We start from the raw sequence: 21,643 nt of genomic DNA, 5'->3' as shown, positions 1-21,643 counted from the left end.
TAAATAAAGTCTTCTTTTCCCTCTCCTTTACACTTAAAAATTAAATAAAAGAATTGGTTCCGTCCATATGTACTGAAACAAGAACAGACTACATGTGTTAAGGCAGCGTCTGTACTTTCAGAACAATCTGACAGAAACCTATTACAAAGAGAATGCCTCCACTGAAAGTTAGGAGCTCCTCAAGTCATGCTTCTGGCACAATGCTAGGTAATCAGCCACCACTGGAACTGTATCACTGGCAAGTTATCCAGAGTACGAGTCATATATAAGTGAATGCAAAGAGGAGACATCTTCAGGGAAGGGATTTATTTCTGTTCAGCAGAAAATTCCAGTAGCTCACACATATTACATGCAGGTGCTGGAGAAGAGAACACCCCAAGCCCGAAGGTGGGGTACAGCCAGCTACCACTCTTATCCTAAAAAGGCTACGTGATTCAAGACAAGCTCCCAGCAAGGGGCCATGCACTTTGTCCCCTTTAAAACTGGAAGTCAATGGCAGGCCCATTCCAACAAAAAGATGGGGTGGCCCAAGATGTTCTCTAGAACATGGGTCCAGTTGATTGAGTTCAAAGGGTGGAAAAGAAACTCCAAACTGGTGCCTTTCTACCAGAACAGGAGAAACAGCAGCAGCAACAATGGATCCTGAAAGGGATGGTACTGAAAGAATGGTGTGACACACTGGTTTTGTAATATTTCTGGTTTAAATATATCCATGTTGCATGCCAGTTTCACTGTCTAGTTTGTAAGGTGGAGGAAAGGGGGTACAGAATGGGTGGAGAAGAGGAGTTAAGAATGAATGAAGTCAGAGCTGCCTTGCCTACATGCTGGACTAGACAGGAACAGGGACCAAATGGCTGGGTCTCATAGCTGCAAAGAAGAAGCCAGGGCTCACTCCATTCCACAAGCTACACCTGAGCAGGCTTCAGGGAGTGTTCAGCGAGGCCCCCTCTACACATTATATTTATGCCACTATTAACTTGTTTGCTGGTGATCAGGCCTATACATATATGGCACAGCAAGAGGCTCAACTGTTGGGATCAGATTCCTACAGTGTCTTTAAAACAAGCATGTTCCAGAGGCCAGGGACCAAACAAGACTGGGGGTCCCCAAGGAAGTGCTCAATACCCTGGAGGAAATCCATGATACCTAGTACTTGTTTATCTATCCTCTAGGGAGAAATAAAAGACAGATTTGGTTTTCACCTCCCCATCCACTCTCCTCAGCATGCCAGAGATACCTCTCTGCACATAACAGAATAAGAGAACCAAGTCACTGCTGTCCCTCCAAAAGTTGCAGAACAGCCAAAATGATCCTCTGTCGCCATTACTTCTTTTTAACCTAAGCCTCTCCAGCAAAGTAAAACCAAAAAAACATCACAGCCATTAAATATATCATTTGGCAATCTCTTTATGTGCCTTCAAATTAATCCATCAGCATATAAAGGTCTCCCTCAAAGTTCAGGGACAGCAGACCACTTGCAGCTCATTGTCAATTTACTTGCTGTTAACAATTAAAAGACTAGCAAAGGCCACCTAGAAATCCCAGAGGGCCTGGGGAACAAGAAAACCAGGTAGGAGGCAAGAAATAGCAGCATCTAGCATGTCCCTCCTGGCTAACCTCTGCAATTGCTCATGGATTACTGGGTCAAACTTCACTCTGAACAGCAGAGGCCAGCCTCCCTTGCCCTTCCTGCCTGACACTGCTCAGTGGGTATTGCAATTCCTGGAATTGGCTAGGAATCCTAAGAAAAAGCAAAAATGGTTTACAGCTCTTGACATCAGTGAATGCTTTCTGGGTGAAAGGCATGATTATTAAGCAGACCACCACCTTATGCATTTGTTTTTAAGACAGTCTTGTTATTTGCAACAACCACATTAGTAGCTCGATAAATTCTTCCTTCTGGTTTTACTCCGAATCAGCAAAAATGTGTACATTGCTGTTCTACTGGCAGGGACAATTAACTTCTCAGTGGCTGCATGGATGTTAAAAAGGAACACAAACTTGCCTGGCACTAGCTCATTCATACATTCCCTGTTGTTTAATCCTCTCCCGACTGTCATACAAGCTGCAACCCATCCTCTAACTAATGGGAAGCCCAAATGCAAGAAATGCCCAGCGACTCCAGCTCACATCAGCTTCAGAGGAATTTCCCAGCATTCAGCTCCATCAATAACCTACCTCTAAGCTTTGAAGTCACTGAAATTACTGCAGCAGAGTAGCTCAAGGGATCACATACAGGCAATGAATGTCATGCTGGAATTTTAAAATGGACCGTCAAACTTTAATAAGAAAAGGGCCTCTCATCAGATTAGAGGCAGCCAAGAAAAGCAATGTACTAGAGTACTAGCTGGTATGGCTTTACATTGTTTTGGGTTTTTTTTCTTCTCATGCACATGTGCAGGCCAGAAACAGTTCTAACCTTGGAGAAAAAAATTCAGAGAAGCTGTCTCTAGCTATAAATGAAGACAAGCATTTCATATAAACAAGCACAAGGTCCATCAGTAACAGTAACTAAGTGCTATTTTTAAATCTCAAAGCAGTTGGGACAGGTATGATAATTAAAAAAAAAAAATGGAAAAAAAAACAAAGGCTTTCCCTCCTATCATCCTCTCTCTGACATTGCAGAGCCTCCACATTAATTCAGCACTAGAAAGACTCTCCATCAAGCCTCAAAACCACAGGAGGAATCAGCCCATTTACTGCCCTATTCCTGCTGTTGACTAACCAGGTCACTGACAAGATTTCATTTCCTATACCCCACAACTGTAAGGGAGGGGTAGTGCCAGGAAGAAGCAAGCAAGTAAGATTCCACAGGGCACAGGAAACTGCATAAGCTCACTCCACTACTTAAAATCAGGCTGCCTAGAAAGGACTCCAAGAAACAAAAAGGAACAGGTCAAAAGATAACAGCCTGACTCTTCTTGCTTTCCAAGAACAAATGAGGCCAGGTGATGGCGGGAGGTATGGTATGTTTTCCAAGTTGTGCTGGCTGAAACAACGTATGTTTCTTTTCTGAGAAGTTTCATTTCTCACCTCCCCATCCCCTCAGGATGACTTTCCAGCCTGAAGCATGAGTCAGTCATTCCTCATGCAACAGTTTTGGGTGCAGAGAACAGGAGCCATATAGACACAGTCCTGGAAGTCCACAGGCAGCTTGAGAGCTTGGACAGCTGCCATTTCATATACAGCAGCTGTCAACAAGCAACTAGGATAAATAAAGTTATACCATAAAGGAACAGAGGTGCTGCAACATGCTTTCCACTGAAACAGGCAGGCCTAGGGTGCAAGGAGCTCCAATATCAGCACTTTGGTGTTTTCAGAGGCCTGTATGAGTTCCTATTTTTGGAATAATGGAAGTGTGCCTTCAAAAACAAGAAGATTATTATACATGGTCTTCTTACAAGAGCATTATATGCAACTGAGAAGACACAGGAGTGTAAAGGATCCTGCATATGAAATCCCGTTTTAGCAGATTCCCTGAAGGAGTCAAAAACCTTTACTTCCATCTTGCAATTAAAGAAAAGGTTGCCCTGCAAAAGAGCCAAGTCTCGAGGCATGCACAGCTCCAATATACAGAGGCTAAAGAATTTTCAGAGGCATGTGGCAGGCACCACAATAAGCCCATGAAAGTGGTGGCTGGCCCCTTGATCTGCTTGCATAATCGGCTGGCTGCCTCCTCGACTTGAGTAGACCCCTATCTATGGTGCATTCCACACCACACTGAGCCAGCTTCATTGCAAGTTCAGGACTGTTAGTATCTTATTAGCTGCACCATCATAGTCACTGATGGATAATTAGGTGCACTAAGTGCCTTTCACATGCATTCACGTGCATGCACAGAGCCTCACCTCCAAAGTTGGCAAGTCTCCCAATCCGCGTGACTGGCACCTTCCGCTCTCGGGCCCGTTCACTGAGCTGCAGCAGTTGGGAAGAGAAAAAAAATCCACATTGAAACTTGGCTAAGAGGTGTCATATGAAGTCAGCATATAGTTCCTGTAATGCTTGAAGACCAGCATTAGACTGAAGTTAGCATCTCAAACCTGGGTCCTTGGCATTTCACTTAACATGGACTCCCCCCCACAACATCTTCAAGTTTTCCCAGGTGAATTCAACATTGGCGACTTCACATTAAACACGATGAATGGCAAACACCAGGGGGACATATAGTAAGGAAGCACAGAGAATAAAAAGGCTTGTGCTCTCCCCTCTGGGAGATCCCTGCTTATCACCACCTCTGAAACCCTTTGATGTTCAGGATGCAGGAGGCTCCATAAGACCAACCTGCCCTTGTCACCTACTGCAGAAACTAATGCTTATGAATGGTCCCAGGTTCAGAGCATCCCTCCAACAATAGGTGCAGCAGAAGCCTACACAGGTTTAATAAAAGCAGCACCATAAGTCAAGAGCAAAATGCTAACATTTGCTGTAGGGTTTGTGGAAAGGAGGCAGCAGAAAGCCAATCACAACAACAGTCCTCTCTGCCATGTAGTCTTTTACCCCACTCTAATCTCTCCTCCCCCTTTCAAATGAAAGCCTGGTCAGAATTTAGGTCCACTGATGCCCAGGGACAAAAAATGTAAAGCTTACACTGTCCCACTTTATGTGGTTCACCGTGACCTAAAAGGTTCGCTGGTTATTGAGGATTTAAGCATATGCAAACCATTCAATCCTTCACACCTCTGCCAAATCTGCCAGACAACACAGTCCCTTCTAGGACAGAAAGGATTCCTTAGGACATTCCTTGAACTTCCAGGGCCTTGGGCTGTCTGCACCTGCTCTGTGCCTCAGCTGTGAGCCAAGAGTAAATATAGACCCTTTCACTAGCCTAGGCATGCAGCAGTACATTGAGTGCCCAGCATGGGGAAGGCAAGGTGACCCATCCCCTGGTTATACAAAAAGTCCAATTCAGGGTAGAGGTTTTAGCTGTGCTCTCACACCAAATGAAGTGGGGGAGGAGGACTGACTAACACAGCATAGATGGAAACTAACAAGCAGACACATTCCCTTTTCCCCACAAGTGCCAAGGAAGCAGCGAGCCCAGATTTTGGAGAGGTCCCCACAGCTAAAGCCTAGGGCCAGAAATTGTTGTTGTTAATAATGATAACAACAACAACAACAACAACAACAACAACAACAACAACAACAAGAACTACCTACCATCTGCTTGTGAGGCTTATGTTCTGGATTACTTTTGGCCTGCCTGGCTTTTTCAATATCTTCAGCTGTTAGTCCACTTACAGAGTGGTCTTGGTGAAAAGCTCTGTTCTGTCCAGAGGCAGCAGCAAAAGGATTTCCAGGGTCCCTAAATCCTCCAAATAGCTTCGCATTTACTTTGGCAGAAAAGGGATTCTGTCCTGGGCTTGAGTCTCCAGTCTCACTAACGTTTCTAAAAGGTCCATTTGTGGCATAAACATGCGTTGGGCCCTCTGCCCCACTGCATTCATTGGGCTGACCAGAAGATGATGAGAAGTCCTGCGCAGAACTCGATGATGACTCTGATCCTGAGAAAGCATAGTCCCTCGCAAAATCCTCACTGATATCAGTTAAGTTCTCCTGCTTTTTTCCCAGCTCCTGTAAGTTGCATTGGAAACAGTTCAGAAGTAGAAATTGAAAAACCCATAACATCCACCAATAATTCTCATATGGGCACATGATGCTAGGCCAGATCCAAACTTTTCCTGTTTACGGTAAATTTAGTGTGGAACATGGTCCCATCATTTTAAGAATACCAGAGGAAGGAAAAAAACCCAAGAGTAATAAATGTACTACTGAACGCATTTTGTCCACTTTATTTCAATCTTATTGGATAAAGGATTATTAACAGTTAAAATAAAAGGCAAGTCCCTGACAAACATCCAAACAACACCCTTTGAGAAAGAAGTTCCATGACACAAATGAAAGTCAGGGCAAGTGCAATAATACCAGAAGAAGATAGTAAGCAGATAGTACAATATTAACCAACTCTGAACTTGCTATAATACATTGTTTAGATACCAGTCACAGGAGCAAAAGAATAACTAGGCAAATAAAAAAAATAAATGCAGAAATTCCCATTACAGTGCAATTTAGCTTAGACCTAGTTGGGCGATCACATCAGCACAGCCAAAGAATTCTGGTAATATTCTTTAATATGATATTTCTTTGCCTCTACAATTAGCTTGTGTATAATGTGTGGGTGACAAGGTACCAGACAGCTAAATTCAATGAACTGGTGTTCTAGGCACACATTTCCCCTGTGGCTCTGCTCAGTCCTGACCTGCAATACCTGCCCTGCTAGCCCAGATACTTTGTTCACTTTCCAGCACTGGTTAAGATTAACACAAGGGATGAGACTAACTCCCTGAGCCATCTAGTGCCTCTGGCTCTCCTCAGCCACCTGCCTCCACAGTAAATAAATCCTGGAGGTGCTGCTGAGGCCTGCAGCCAATAAGTGGGGTTCTAGTCCTCACATGATTATACAAGCAGCAGCACACTTTAGGCTCTTTCCCAAACATTGATTATTTTTTCCCCTCTTTGAGGAAGGAAAGCAGGACATAGCCCTTCCTGTTATGCAGGCAAGTCTCATGTAATTGCAAACAGCAACATCCCTGAAAAAAAAAAAAAAAACCACACAACAAAAAACATGGATTTTTATTCAGTGCATTGGGACCAACCTTTATCACTGTATGAAAAGAGCAGATTTTATTTTTCCTTCTTACTTAATCTTAAAAGGTGGCAAGAACTGTCAGTACTTGGCAAGGGCTACAAGACATTTATAGAAGGTTCTTGTCCTCGCATCTTATAGCACACTAGCTTTCCTGAGACAAGCCACAGACTGTTCTTGTTGTGGCTGTAACTCTAAATACAACTGATTTACAGATAGCAGGCTAAATGTACTGCAAACTTTTAAGTGCGACCTTCCTACATTGCAGAAAAGCATGCAAAAAAAAAAGCAAGTTATAGAAGTCTGTCACAGGATGATGAGTGTTCTCCCTATTTCTCTCCTGCCAACCATGCAACCAAAACATGTGAAAGAACTCCCACATGAGACCTGGGACCAGAGAGAGAGATTTGAAGATCAAAATGTATACATAGTAAAACTGGGGTGCATAAACACCCATAAGTGGACATGCCTAAGTCACTCACACTTCACCAAAGCCAGGGCAAACAAAGATAATATGGGCCTGGAATCCAGCAGATTCACAGAATATGGCCAAAAGAGACAGTTATGGTCTGTAGTCCAACTCCTTACAGCACAGGCCACAGAACTGCAGTGCAGTATTCTCTATCAAACCTACAACACATTTCAGGTATAAATATCTTAGAAGGTCATTATTTAGAGAATGGTCCTGCCAACCTAGGACCCAAAGCACAAGAGATGGCAACACATAAGATGTGGAACTCTCCTGTACATGGGGTCAAAAGCACAGAATTAACAGGCCATCTGCTGAGTACTACTACAAATGCAAACTTAATGCAGGTTCATAGCTTGGCTCTTCTGAAAAATCCAATCTAAACTATGAGTACAAAGAACCTGAACATCTGGCCCCGAACTCCTGTACAAATACACACTTACGTGTGTGTGTGACAGAAGGGTTAAGAAGCTGCAGAATTGTCAGAGAAAGACTAAATGAGCATAAACCTAGGAAGATGCAAAGAGGTAAGATAGGCCATCTTATGCATGGCCATTTGACAAGACAAGATGACTAAAGCATATTTTGTATTCTGCATCTCTTACAACTCAGGAATAGAGCTGGGTGCACACTGTGTAATAGAATCATGGAGAGTTAGGGTCGGAAGGACCTCCAGAGGTCTTCTAGTCTACCCCCCTGTTCAAACCAGGACCTTCCCAAACTAGATCATCCCAGCCAAAGCTTTGTCTAGCTGAGTTTTGAAAACCTCCAAGGGTGGAGCTTCCACCACCTCTCTGGGTAACCTGTTCCAGTTATTACCCTCCTAGCGAGACAATTCTTCCTAATGTCTAACCTAAACTTCCCTTGCTGCAACTTGAGGCCATTGCTTCTTGTGTCAATGCCCAGTTTAGCAAAACAGCACTGGGAATGAAGCTATGCTGCATCCAACAACCATAAGACAGTTCCTAGAACGTGGAAACTAACACCATTGGTGCATCCACAAATGCAAGCATGTGCGCTTGCAGCAGTTCAGATAGAAGCTATGCCATTGAGCCAGGGCTTTTTGCCTCAGTGCACATGCCCAGACATGCATTTGTGTGGGACAAATTGTGCCACTTGGGGAAAAATAACCCTGCCTGACTCCTGAATCTGCATACAGGGGGAGCTTGAGCCCAGGGCCAACACCTGTGCTATACCCAGCAGTATAAAAAGCTGCCTTGTCCTGGCCCCATCAGTACAAAAAGTTGCCCTATCAAGTAGCTCAGGGCTACTCGCTCTCAGGAGCTTCTGGGGCCACTACACCCTGTGTCAGCTGGACTGCTAAAACAACCCTGCACCCTTTACCCACTGCAGCAGTCTGACCTGCTGCACACCTGCCAGACCCAGATGGAGACTGCACAGCCAGTAGAGGCATCTGCCCCTCGAGGCCAGCTGTGGCTGCAAAGTTGGCCTTCATGTGACACTACTGCCATGTGTGCCCCCTGCACAGCCATCTAGGCAGCTATTACCTGGAAGATGTTCCAGGTGTGGTGGCCTGGTCTGAACTGTCAAAGCATGTCCTCCTGGCCCCAACTGGCCAAGAGGTCAGCCACCTCCAACTGGGTCCAAGGTGCCAGCTCTGAGCAGGCAGGGTCCTGCCACTGGCCTCCCTAGCAGGAATTCTGGTGTCCCCTACTGGAAAACTGAAAAATCCCCAATAAAAAAAATCCTGAAGTCACTCTATAAAATACCCTGAAATCCATGTTCCTCCACAATTAAAACAAAAGACCGAGAGAGAGAGCAAGAGTTCAGTTGGGCAAAGTTTTATTGATAGATCTACAGTATTAAAGCAATTTGGAAGCCTACCAGTGTCTCTATCACCATAATAAAGTGAATTCTAAATCCTTATATGTTTTGCTGCCACCCCACCCCTGCAGGGCCCACATGCCCCACCCCCACTTGCTACCTAGTCTCCCAGATTGCTGCCCCGCCTGGTCCCATCCCCCGCTGGCTCCCACAGCCCTCCCGCCCACTCCCCCAGACTTCCCAATGGCTGCCCTGCCCATCCCCATGTCTTGCTTATACCCCCAGCCCTCCAATGGCTGACTCCCCCCACCTCCGGCACTTAAAAAAAAAAAGCCTTTACTCACCAGCAGTAGCAGGAGCTCTGGGGTCTCCTGGTAGAGTCCCCCATGCAGCACAGGGCAGCAAGGCCCAGGTTGGTGCCGCTGCAGCTGGCTCCCAGCCCCTCACTGTGCATGGGGGCACCAGTGACCCCAACAGCAGCTGCTAGTGCCAGCGAGTACAGGGTTTTTGTTTTAAATTGCCGGGATGCTGGGGCCCAGAAAGGCAGTAATTGGCGGAGGGCAGGAGATAGGGTTGGGCCAGGCAGTGCAGTGGGGCTCGGGGGGGGGGCAGGCAGGGGATGGAGGAGCAGGCAGCTGTCCCCTCCCCCCACTCCCTACCCTGGTACAGCTCCCTGCAGCTGGCATGCTGCCTGTTCTGCACAGGCAGGGCTTCAGCACCAGGGCAAGGGCCAACCATAGAGACGTTCTGGCTGCTACCAGAGCATCTCTGTGGAGGACCCAATTGCTGGTTGCCTGCCCTGCCTTTTTCCGCTGCAGGTTTTTTTTTTCCAACCGTTGGATATGGGGTCTAATTTGCATTGCGGGGAACATTTTTTCATTCCTGCGTGCGCCTCTTCCAGCATGTCAAAGGGCTTTGAGATGCTGCAAGATGCACGTGCATGCTCATCTGGACGTGCCCTATGATTCTACCAATGCTCACTCAGGAGTGAGGGGAACTGTATTGGGAACAGCTCTAGAAAAGAGATACAGCCCAACAAGGCTCCATTCCTGCCTGAGCACCAAACCAGCTAATCCAGGAGTCAGCAATATACATCCTGCAGAGCCACAGGGCTTTTTGCCTGTGCCCATGCCCAGGCTGAGGCAGAGCAGCGTGAAGCTCCACCAGTGCAAGGGTATTGGTGGCTGCACCCGTGCCACTGCTACTTCTCTACAACCCCGCTCCCTTTCCCCAGTCCCCAATGCTGCAAGTGCAAGCACAGCTTGTACCAGCAACAGAGTAGACTGGGCCAGGAAAAAACAGAAACAGCATGAAAGCAGCTTCTTGGTGCCAACACAGCTCTCCATCAACCAGAAGCTGCACTTACACTAGAGCCAGGGAGGAAAGGGCTGGGAGAAGTAGTGGTGGCAGCTGCGTGGCTCCAACAGAGATGCAGGGAAAGAACAAACACCCTGCCCTCCCCCACAAAGCTCTCCAGCCTGCACCAGAATGGGGCATGGCTGTTCTGACATGTGGCTTGAAAAAAGTTCCCAGCTCCTGAGCCAATGAAACATCTGCAGACTTCAGGGCATGATCCTCCATTTCTGTTACTTGCATAGCACCACACACAACAGGGCTCTGGTCCATGACAGGAACTCCTCTGCACCACAATACAAAGAGTTCAGAAAACAGCTCTAAGAGAGGACAAAAAAAAACTCTGACTGGATATTTATCTACTGGACTAGATGATCTTCAGTGTTTTCCTGTTTTCATGCCATTGTGTAACCCTTATGAAAGAACAGGTCCATGATGACTGAAGTTCTTGGCCCCATTTCATGGACCACTCAGGTGGTAAATTAAAGAGCATCCAAATATTTGCTGCTCAGACTGGCAGGTCTAATGGCAGGCCTCCCAGTCACATCTTCCCACTTGGGACATGCCAAGCTCAATACCTTGTCAGCTCGTAGCAGAACTGCTCTCAAAGCACTCATCCATTTTCAGCCCTCCTCTGTGAACAAAATCAGGCACTTTGGTGCCCACCACATTTACTCAACTGCGCAAACAAGCACCCAACATTCCAGTTGGATTGTGAACAAATCATTCAAGTGTCAGATTTTAATGAGCCAGAGAAAAAACAAGTTAAAAAGGAGAAGCCCCAACACAAAAAACAAGAAACAATTTTAAAAAAATGCAGAACTGCTTTTTGGATATTGCTGATTTAAGATAAAGTCCTTCAACACCCTTGGAGTTACTGTGTGAATTTACTCTGAAGTAACATCAAAAACCCATTTTATACAGTGCTGGCAGAATTTGTTGCATGCCCAGTAAATCCCCTCTGTGCACATCACCTGCTAGACAAAGATTTCTTTCACATACACTGTCAATAAAGGAAAGAAGTCGACTACCTACAGGGAATGACACACCCAAAGAAGGTTTCCTTACCTGTATTTTCCCCATGGCAGCACTCAACTGCTCTTCAGCAGTGGCCTGAAACGTCCTTGCAATTGCAGCTGCATCACCACCAAGAAAAACTTGCCGAAGCTGTCCTGCTTGGGTTTCTACGACTGCCTTGCTCAGCTTAGCCAGGCCTCTCATCAGCATGAAGATGTCGCCCGCCATGATGAACCCCTGTACGTGCTGAAAGACAGAGTCAGAGTCATGGAATACAGCAACTAGGGAAAGATTTCCAATTGCACAGCCCCAATGCCTTCCAGCCCCTCTAGGCAACTGCTCCCATTAGGAAGGCTCTTTGGCTCAGATCTCCAAAAGGATGCTGGCCAAGTTGAATCCCAGAAGATGATGGCCACATTTTATAAGTGTGCAGTGAAGGATAACACTCGGGGATCCTCTACACCCTAAGATTCATATACAATACTTTAGGGGAAGCAGAGGTGGGTAAATCTCCTAATCCTGGGCATCTATATCTCATTCCTTCCCTAACTTCTATGAGTTCACAAGCAGAATTTTCAGGACCCCAAAAAGGTCACATTGCCAGGGCTGGCTCTCTCGTACATGTACTCCTCCAAGCACTTCAATACAGAACACAGGGATGCTATTTAAGGCACAACTCAACCCATGGAAAATTCTCTCTGGTCTGGAAGAATATAGTCATCAATGAGTCATTCAGTTCTGGTTGCAGTCTCTACAGGTTACTATCAGACTACTTCTTGGATAACCATGCAAAGTCATCATTTCATTTTTAGAGCATGTTCCATCAACGTGCACACGTGCACTCACGCACAAGCACAAAACAAGTCATGAACATCAGTACAGTCCAAGTGCGGTAAACCCAGTCAATGGCACATACAACACTATGCCATCCAGTCTTTAAGTGACTGGATCCAGTTGTCTTCTGAGAAAAACTTAACCCTTTTTGTAGAGAAGCCCTATATGCCAATTGCACAGAAAAAGCACAGCTTGCCTTGGGATACAACAACTGAATTCCAGGACAGCCTGAAGAAATAGCATCAATGAGTCATTTACAGTTCTGGCTGCAGTCTCCACAAGTCACCATGAGACTATTTCCTGGATAACCATTCAAAGTCATCATTTCATTTTCAGACATTTTGTCAACGTGCGCATGTGCATGCATGCATGCACGCACACACGCACAAGCACAGGACAAGTCATGCACATTAGCACAGTCCAAGTGCTGTAAACCCAGTCAATGGAACATACAGTTATTATGCCATCCACAAACTAGAAATGACTAGATCCAGTTGCCTTCTGAGCAAAAAATAAAACCTTCCTTGAAGAGAAGCTCTACATACGAGTCACACAGAAGCAGGATGGCTAGCCTCGGGATAAGAGAGATGAATTCTAGGCCAGCCTGACAGTTCTTGTAAATCAAGGGCAAAAATTCTTGGTTACTGATGTATCTGTTGAACAAATGGAATGATCAAGGGCTGACAACATGGATCATTCTCTCTATTTATTATTATACTATACTATACAGCCATTTACTATTATAATATTACTGTTATAATGGATACATGACAACCTCTAAGTACGGCATAACTTATACCATTAGGGGCACAGAGGTCGACAATGTACCTGCACTACAGATGAACCAATAAGTAAAATGAGAATTTACATCAAATGCGTCACATTTTTTGCAGGTCACTTGTTACAGAAGGTATCCAACATGCCCTGGCTGGAACAAGAGGAATCAAGCAAAAGCTTTGCTTTCAAAAGTACCCCACTTCAAGAATTTCAAAGCCTGGTGCTTAATATTACGCTAACACTGTATCATTTACTTTTAAAACTTAAAATATATCCTGTCAGGTAAGAAAAGGGGCTTACTACATCACTCTGCAGGAAATATCCCTCCTCCCCCGCCATTTTTACACTAAACCTTTTGCCTAATCTTGAACAAACATTCAATATTCACCCAGTGCATCTACAGCAGGGGTCAGCAACCTTTTCAGGCTGCAGGCCAGATTGACCCAGTTCAGGTCAGAGGTGGGGTGGCTCAGAAGGCATTCACTAGGACTCAGCCATTGGCACCACTGCTTTTTCCACCAGCTGCACAGGGAAAGCACCTGTAACAGGGCTTTCCCTGCCCACATCCCCTGCCCCCCCAGAGGCACAGGAGGTGTCAAAGCCCTCACCCCAACCAGGGAACTGCCAGTTACAGACACCCTCCACTCCCATAATGCCTCAGGTAAGAAGCAGTGGCACTGGGCACCTGCATCTGACCCAAACTTGTTCAATTCAGCTCCTGACACCTCACAACCGTGGGTCAGATCAAATGGCTCCATGAGGGGGCCATAGGTTGCTAATGCCTAATCTACAGGACTGTTGTCTGGACTGGAAAAAACTAAGGTATTAATCAGCACAGCGTTATTGTCCAAGCTGAAATACTAAAGCTCCGCTCTCACTATCTGGAGCACTGGGAGATGATGGAGTTGAAACTACTGGAACAAGAATAATGTATTCAAAGAAAATTAAAGGGATCCATACTAACACCTAGCCCCTCTAACAAATTAAATATTAAAACCAAACTCTTCCTCTCACTCAAACAGGAGTTCAGAAGCTGATTTTGCCACCAGACCACAGAAGTCATATAGCTGATAAGCTGTTTAAGAATTGATGTCTTGCAACAAAAACAACAAAAAAATAAAATAAAATTGAGACGCTAAAAAGCCACAAATGGTGCATATATTGAGCAATGTTTTCTCAACGCTCAACTGCTAAATATAACAATGAGCAAATACAACCAGTTCCCATTTGTTGGTTTGAGCTATAAAGCAGATATTGAGTCAAACTCACTGCTACCAAAATTCTGTTGACTTCCATGAGATTGCATCCATTTCAGCCAGCAACGTTTTAACCCTTTCACAACCTACAAGACTTTACCTATAGTAAGTTAATTCAAAATGCTCAGGGATGAGACCCAGGAGACTGCCTTTCAGCACCTCTGCATATGAAGTGGGCCATCTACCTGGCAGTTACAAGCTCAGCCAAGGTGGCCATATAAGTCTGCCTTTATTAGGATGTGGGGAGGCATAGCACAGCAGGATTTATGTCCATTTTCTATCCAAACATTTTTGTCTATCATGTTGGACACAAGCACCAAATGGACTCCTGGGGTCCACTAGGAAGCACGACTCTTTGCAAGAAGGCTCCACGACAGTGGGATGTTACTAAAATAAGAAACATCAAGTAGTAGACTATATAAAAGAAACAGTTCTATACACCTAATGTTAAACTGGAGAGGTGCTTGTTGTTTCACTATATATGGTAACACAGTACTGTAGGTATGCCTAGATTTTTATAAAGTCACACTGGACATAGGTCCTGCCTTAAGAAGCTTGTACATCAACTCAAAAACTGAGCACTCCTCAGTTCCACGAGGGTGTAAAATTGTCAATGGCAAGGAGATCACCACAAATAAAAGTCGATGAAAGTAGGATTTAAAGAGAGTCACAACCTTGAATTCTGCTGCACATGTTACTGTTAGCTCCCCTCTTATTCTTAACGTTCTGCATGCCACAAGTTGGTCAGTATCAAAACATTAAGTAGAGCAAAGGAAAAAAACAGCTTTGTTGTAATGGTTAATCCTTGGGCCAAGGCTGCCGTCAACAAGTTAAAGTTTAGATGGTGCCTGGTTACAGACCTCTTCCATGAGGAAGTTGTAAACCAGGAGAATAAACATTCATTTTCAATAATGTTAGGGTCCCCAGGAAGGCAGGTTTCCTGTGCAGAAAAAAAGGAAAAAGAGCAAAGCACCCAATTTTGAAGAGCTCATGGACAAAAGGACATACAAAACTCAGTTACTCTGAGAGAGATATGGAAAGTGGAAGTCAAGAGACTATCAAGGCACGGACAGGAAGGCATAGAAGAGAATGAAAATAACTGGGAGAAAAAGGAGGCCAGAACTGGGAAGATTACTTTTTCCTCTCTTGTGGTCTGATCCCGTGTCCCTGACCTCCTTTCATGAAGGGGTTGGGAGGGGTGGGGGATGGACAGTAAAAATGATAAAAATCCTAGAAGACAAGAAGAGTAAAGAAACACAATAATATCTGCCACATCAGGGTTCAAGACAGTTGAGCCAAATACTAGACTCAGGTGTTCAAATCCAATGCAGCAAACAGTGGAGGAACACTTTGTTCTATTAGAGCAACACTACCGCAAAAGGATAGTACAAGCAACCATCTCTGAAAGAAAAAAGAAAAAGAAAGAAAACAAGTTCAACCAGCCTTGGCCTCCCATCTGTAAAGACAAGTTATAACATGGTTAGAATGATTTCTGAAAACCCATCATCAAGAACAGGCAGAAACTAGACCACTTTCCATACTGACAAACCAGTCACATCTGCCAACAGTCAAGCTGTTTGTAAACCTGGCTAGAAAAAGTTCTGTGGCCAACCTTGGCTTATTGTCCTAGCACAGACAAAGCTAGGGTGGCTCAGTTTAGTTAACCTTGTGTTTCACATCTAGAGCACATCTCTGAAAAAATGTCCCACAGCTCTTAAATGGAAGAGGACAGGAAGTTGTTGGGAAGAATAACATCAAGTCACTTGTGCATAACATCAAGTCACTAAGTGTCAAAAAAGTAGCGGGAATGGGGGATTAGAGAGTTAAATTACATGCCATGCTTGCAGATCATCTGCCCCCTGATACTGGACTGACTTTCAAGCCCAGCTGAAATCATACAAACTAAATAAATAAATAAAAATATCAAGAAACATCAACCTCAACTGAATGTTTTTACACATGACAACTCTGTGATACAGTATCCTGCTTTACAGAAATTTCAAACATACAGCTCTCAGGCTGCATATGGCCCACAGAGGTGTTCTATCCAGCACACTTGGCTACGGACTGGCAAACAGAAGTTATGGGGTGTGGTGGGGTGAAAACAGCCTGCTGCAGAGTCTGGGTCCCTTAAACCCTGGTAGACGTGGCAATTAGCAAGCAAGGGCTGACAGTCCCAATCATCACCCATCTCCACTGCCATGGTCCTACCTCCCTAGCCAGAGCTGATGCCACACTGTCACACAGTACCCTGCAAGCCAGGGGTACCCCATGGCAAGCCAGAGCTGCCAGCACTGCATGCCCCAAGCTGGATCTGGCCCTCAAGGAGCCCTGTGGTCTGGATCTGCCCTGGGGCAAGAATTGAGTTTAGCACCCCTGGTGTCAGCTACTAAGAACAGCATGCTGAAAGACAAGACATCCCCACCCCTCCCAAATATTTGAGTGCAATATTTTAACAACTACTTAAGCAACAACCACATGAGTACACACTTACAGAAAGACACTCCTTTAGAGTGAATGGTACAGCACCAGATCTGAGGCAAATTGCATATGCCTTCAACAAGACCGGGTACCTGTTAAAACTTCATGTTCATGCATTTACATCAGTCCCTCCGCCAAAAATAATGGATCAACTTTTGATCCTTATGCAGTCCAACCAGATGCCTGAACAGTCAGGAACTCCAGCAGCTACTTTCCTCTTTCAACTTTTTTAAAAGGTATCAATAATTTAAAAATCAATAAAGTACTGTAATAGACCCCAACACAGGAAGTTTATATTTCTGGCCCTCCTAAAGAACACACATGCACACAGTTGGAGTTGCATGTTCCATTCCCCCCAACACACTCCAGGGACCACTCCACTCACCAGTACTCACACCTGCCTCTCCGGCAGGGAGGGGAGTAAGTCAGCGGGGTATGTGCACAACACGGGGGTTTAATCAGCCCTAAATTGAAGCGGTGTTTTTTAAAACCCACCGCTTCAATTTAGGGCCCCTGTTTTGTCTACACACACCCTAACACTAGTTTTTAAACTAGTAGAGCAACTGTAACCCACGTAGTCCTCAACTCCTAAAAGGTAAGAGTGCCCATTTTTTGGTCTGTAATAATACTTTAAGACACTGAGGAATTTATAATGGTGGGTGGGCACAAACAAAAAGCAAGTCCCCATACTAGATACAATGGGGGGGGGGGGTTCTACCAGAAATCAGCATCTCAATTTTACCAAAGGGAAAAACCGAGGCACAAAGAGGTGAAGCGACTCATCCCAGTGTCTCTAGTAAGATATGGCTAAGCTATGGAAAGCACCAGGTATTCTAGTCCTAACTCACCAGCCTAACATTTTATCCACTAGCCCAGATAGGCCTCCTGTACCATTACTTATCTATACCCATCTACTTTACCCAGATTTAAGAGAAAAAAAGGCCAAGGGAGATAAAAGGGAGCTGACTGATGGAGCAACAAAGCAACGAATTAATTTCCACGCCTGTGACAAACTTCACCAAGGCTGAGCCTATGTTACCATTCTTCAAAGTACCCATTACTGCTATCACTAGGGAACCTGGTTATCTCTGATTTAACAGATAAATGGGAAACCAGGTTTCTCCTTATGCACTTTAACATCCCTACCTTCCCCTCCAGTTCCTGCTGTTGCTACTGCCGGCTGAAGCTCTGAAGCTTGCCATGGTGGAGGGAAAGGTTGTTTTTGTTGGGGCTGGATGACACAGTGATAGCTGGGGATCCAAGTTTTCTCCAATTTAAAAAAAATCTCCAATTTTTGGGTTAAAAAAAGTAACCCCAAGCCCACATTTTTCCATGATTAAAATGAAACAGTATTATACATTATTGGTGGTGTTTCATTTAAAATCATGGAAAAATGGGTATTTGGGGTTATGGGGGGGTTTTTTTAAGCCAAAAGTGGGTTTTTTTTAAAATTGGAGAAAACCTGGATCCCTGGCTATCACTGTGTCATCCAGCCCCAACTTGGTATCCCATTTGTTCCCTGCACACCACAGACAAATGTTTACCCAACAAATTCATGCTGTGACCATAAGTAAAAGGTACCATTTTGAAAACACTAATATCTAGCTCTCATATCATACTTTCATGCAGTTTGATAGTAGATATAAATCTGCCTTCACATCACCTACAGCAGTGGCAAGTTCCATCCCCCACCCTAGTTCCCCTATATATCAGGGTCAACATTCTGAAATGTGTTCTCATTAACTAGCTTCCTTGTGTCCTAAATGACCAGGATGTCCACAGAGCAGTAAAAAGAGATGGCGTTTTCCCCCTTTATAAGGAACCAAAATAGTTCCTAAAGTTCAGCTAAAGAGACTCAACATTTTGTACATCAGGATCAGTGACATTCCTCTCCAAATAACTAAACTGGCAGAAGGCAAGACAGAATGACACCTTAGGCCCTAGTCTGGAAGCCCTGCCTTCTGTCTGACCTCAAACTACACACAGCTAACTAGTTCTCTCTAGGTTTACTTAGTTAAGAAATGGAGGAGCTGTAGAGTTACCAAGCCCTTCTCTGCTAGGAATTCTGGGGTATTTACTTTTGAGGGACACAGCTTATTTAGTTAAACATGTACAAGCTCTGACAACACTTTTAAAAATATCCTTGCACAAATAAGATGGCATGCTTCCCTGCCTTCTGCCTAACTTCAGACTAAGGGGAGGAGGGTGCAACAACCACTCTCAACAAATAATAACTACCAGTGACATTTAAAACTGAAACATCTTCAAATGCAGCCCAACCTTTTTGCCCTCTGAATCAAAGCATTGACTGCTACAGCAGTGATTAAAGTGGGCTGTCTTTCCAAAAATTTCTGGAGGATTAATGGTAGCATAAAAGTGATGTTCCTCATTTTTTTTTTTTTTTTTTTAAACCAATAACAGCTGACGGGGAAGCCTGAATGAACAGTTTTCCCCATAAATAGCTTGAGATGCAATAAAGGAATTTAAATAAAAACAAAAACCCAAACTCTTCACGTTGGCTTTGGACACCAAGAGTCTGCATGCTGCTCACTTTATTTTAGGCAGATACATCAGTGCAGAATGAATGTTCTGCACTGATGGCTTTACTTGCTTCATTCTGGTTAGGTCAGACATTGTCAGGCGATAGGCAAAAAACACTGTCGTGACCCACGTGTCTGGAATTAATGGAACTGCTTTCTACGCAGGTCAGAGATCTAGAAATAATTCACTTTCACCAATTAAGAGTCTAACACGAGACTTCATCCTCTTTATTAAAGGCTCCCTGCTCTACTTGGTGCCATCCTGATTGAAAATGTTTTAATTTTAATCCCCGCAAAGCCAAATTCTGCTCTTGGTGGGTGTGTACACATGTACCATCTTTCTGACCACTAGACTGAGGTATATTATCTTGAGTCGCATTAGTTAATATTGCCACGTGTCACAGGATAGCTGCTACCAAGTAAAGGAGCTCTGTGTGTGTGCTTCAACATGGCTTAACTTGGCATCTTAGCTGACTTAGTTAATAGGGCTGTGCAAAGCTTTGGTAGCTGATTAAATTTGGAGGAGATTCAACCTGATTCAGGGACCGAATCCCCGAATATGAATCGAATATCCATTAAAAGCTTCGAATTGATTTGAAGCTTTTCCGAATCTATTCAGATGCTTCAGAAAAGATTTGGCGGCTTTGGAGATTCGGTCATAAACTAAACAGGCAGCTGACAGCTCTCTCCAGCTGGTAAGTCTGTTAAGGGTTGGGAGAGGGAAGGGGTGTGGGGGAGGGAGGGACTGGGACAAGCTGACCAGCTGGGATGGGGGGACAATATTTGGGGAGGGGGAGTGAGGGATGTGGGCGCAGCAGTGCTGAGAACAGAAGCTCTGCCCCGCTACTGCTTGCTCAGCTGGGGGTGGGGGGGGAAGATTACAGAAACGGGATGTAGGTGTGACTCGCTCTAGGTGGAAGGGAGTAAGCAGCAGCAGAGCACAGCCCCCACTCAGCGCTGCTGCACCTCCCACACTGGCTGGCAAGTGGCAGCAGAGCAGAGCCCCTACTCCCAGTGCTGTTGCACAGTAGTGCTGGGAACGGGGGCTATGCCCTGCTGCCACGCACAGCAAGCCACACCAGCTTCGTGCCCCCCCCATGCCAGCTGGGCAAATGGCAGCAGGGTATAGCCCCTACAGCTCCCTCTGCCAGGGCAGAGGCAGGCACAGCCAGAGGAGCTATGGGAGAAGCCCCCAAAGCTGCCCTGCCCCAGCCTCCCAGCATTTAAAAAAAAGAAAAGCCCTGCACTCACAGCACTAGCAGCAGCAATAGAGGCCTCTGGGCACCCGTGGCAGAGCACTCCCACACAGCACAGGGCAGTGGGGGGCAACAGGGATCACCCCCCCCCCAACCGCCTGACACCCACACAGCAGCTGCCCCATGAAGCAGGTACGGCATGGCTCAGCAGCGCACTGCGTGCTGCCTGGGAGCTGGGGCGGCTCCACCTGTAAGCTAGAGCCCAGCATTGCTCACCCCCAGCTCCCAGAAAGCATGCAACACCCTGCTGAGCTGCCCTGCACCCATGCAATGTGACAGCTGCTGCGCAGGTGCCAGGTGTAGGGGGTAGGCAATCCCCGTTGCCCCATGCTGTGCAGGGGGGGCTCTGCCACAAGCACCCAGAGGCCCCAGTCACCGGTGCTGCAGCTGGGTCAGTGGAGGGCTTTAAGTGCTGAGAGGCTGGGGCTAGGCAAGGCAGCCACGGGGACTTCTCTCACGGCTCCCTCTGCCTTGGAAGCCGCGGGAGAACCTGCAGCCGCCTGGTTGTGCCTGCCTCTCCCCAGCCAATCCAAATCACCGAAGCTCTCCAAATCAGTGCCGAATCTTCCAAAGCCAATTCATCCAAATCCATTCAGGGCAGTGATCTGAATCAAATCACTGTCCTCCAAATTGGTCAAATCCTAATTGAATACTTCCCTATTCGCACAGGCCTATTAGTTAAGTTGCCTTATTTTAAGTAAACTTAGACATCTGTAGGCACCAAATTATATTCCTGTTAGAGGTGCACCGATATATCAGTCCAATACCAGATCAGCACCAATATAAAGAAAATTATCTGCATCAGAAATCACCAACAATTTGACCAATAAATGGCCTGTATACGCGTGCAACTGTAGCGTAGCATAGCATATAGGCAGAAAGGGCCACAGCCCAGGAGAGCTGCATGCAGCTGTTAAGTCTGTTGTGGCAGACAGAGAGGGGGGTAAGGAAAGGCTGAAGGGGGGCAGATCAAGCCCCCCATTATGAGGGAGGGAGTGGGGCTGGGGCAGGGACTGCGGTAGGTGCTGCCCAGCTGGGGTTGGCTCCCACCACTGTGCACACCTCAGGGGGGCATATGCCCCCAGATCTGCACAGAGCAGGAGGGCTGCCACTGCAGGCCGAGGTTGTGCCAGGCTCTTCCCAGCGGGGGGTTGGGCTGGGCAGCGACACTGGGAGGAAGGGTTGGGGGGCCTGAAATGCATTTGAGTGACTGCAACTCCCTCCCTGTAGCC

General features: G+C 45.8%; 1 protein-coding gene across 1 annotated transcript in view; it reads right to left on the bottom strand.

The window, feature by feature from the left end:
• Nucleotides 1–21,643, bottom strand: part of COQ8A (coenzyme Q8A) — a 64,252-nt gene that overhangs the window by 32,793 nt on the left and 9,816 nt on the right. The window contains exons 2-5 of the mRNA XM_019549569.1: nucleotides 20,395–20,401; nucleotides 11,319–11,516; nucleotides 5,158–5,571; nucleotides 3,849–3,915 (exon numbers count right to left, since the gene is read on the bottom strand). Of these exons, the coding sequence (XP_019405114.1) occupies nucleotides 3,849–3,915; nucleotides 5,158–5,571; nucleotides 11,319–11,495 (658 nt within the window). The 5' untranslated portion in view covers nucleotides 11,496–11,516; nucleotides 20,395–20,401. The remainder of the gene's footprint in view (nucleotides 1–3,848; nucleotides 3,916–5,157; nucleotides 5,572–11,318; nucleotides 11,517–20,394; nucleotides 20,402–21,643) is intronic.

This window comes from Crocodylus porosus, unplaced genomic scaffold (assembly GCF_001723895.1).
Source record: "Crocodylus porosus isolate Cpor-Errol unplaced genomic scaffold, CroPor_comp1, whole genome shotgun sequence".
Taxonomy (NCBI): Eukaryota; Metazoa; Chordata; order Crocodylia; family Crocodylidae; genus Crocodylus; species Crocodylus porosus.
Note: the sequence above shows the minus strand (reverse complement) of the source record. Positions and strands in the feature narration are given on the sequence as shown.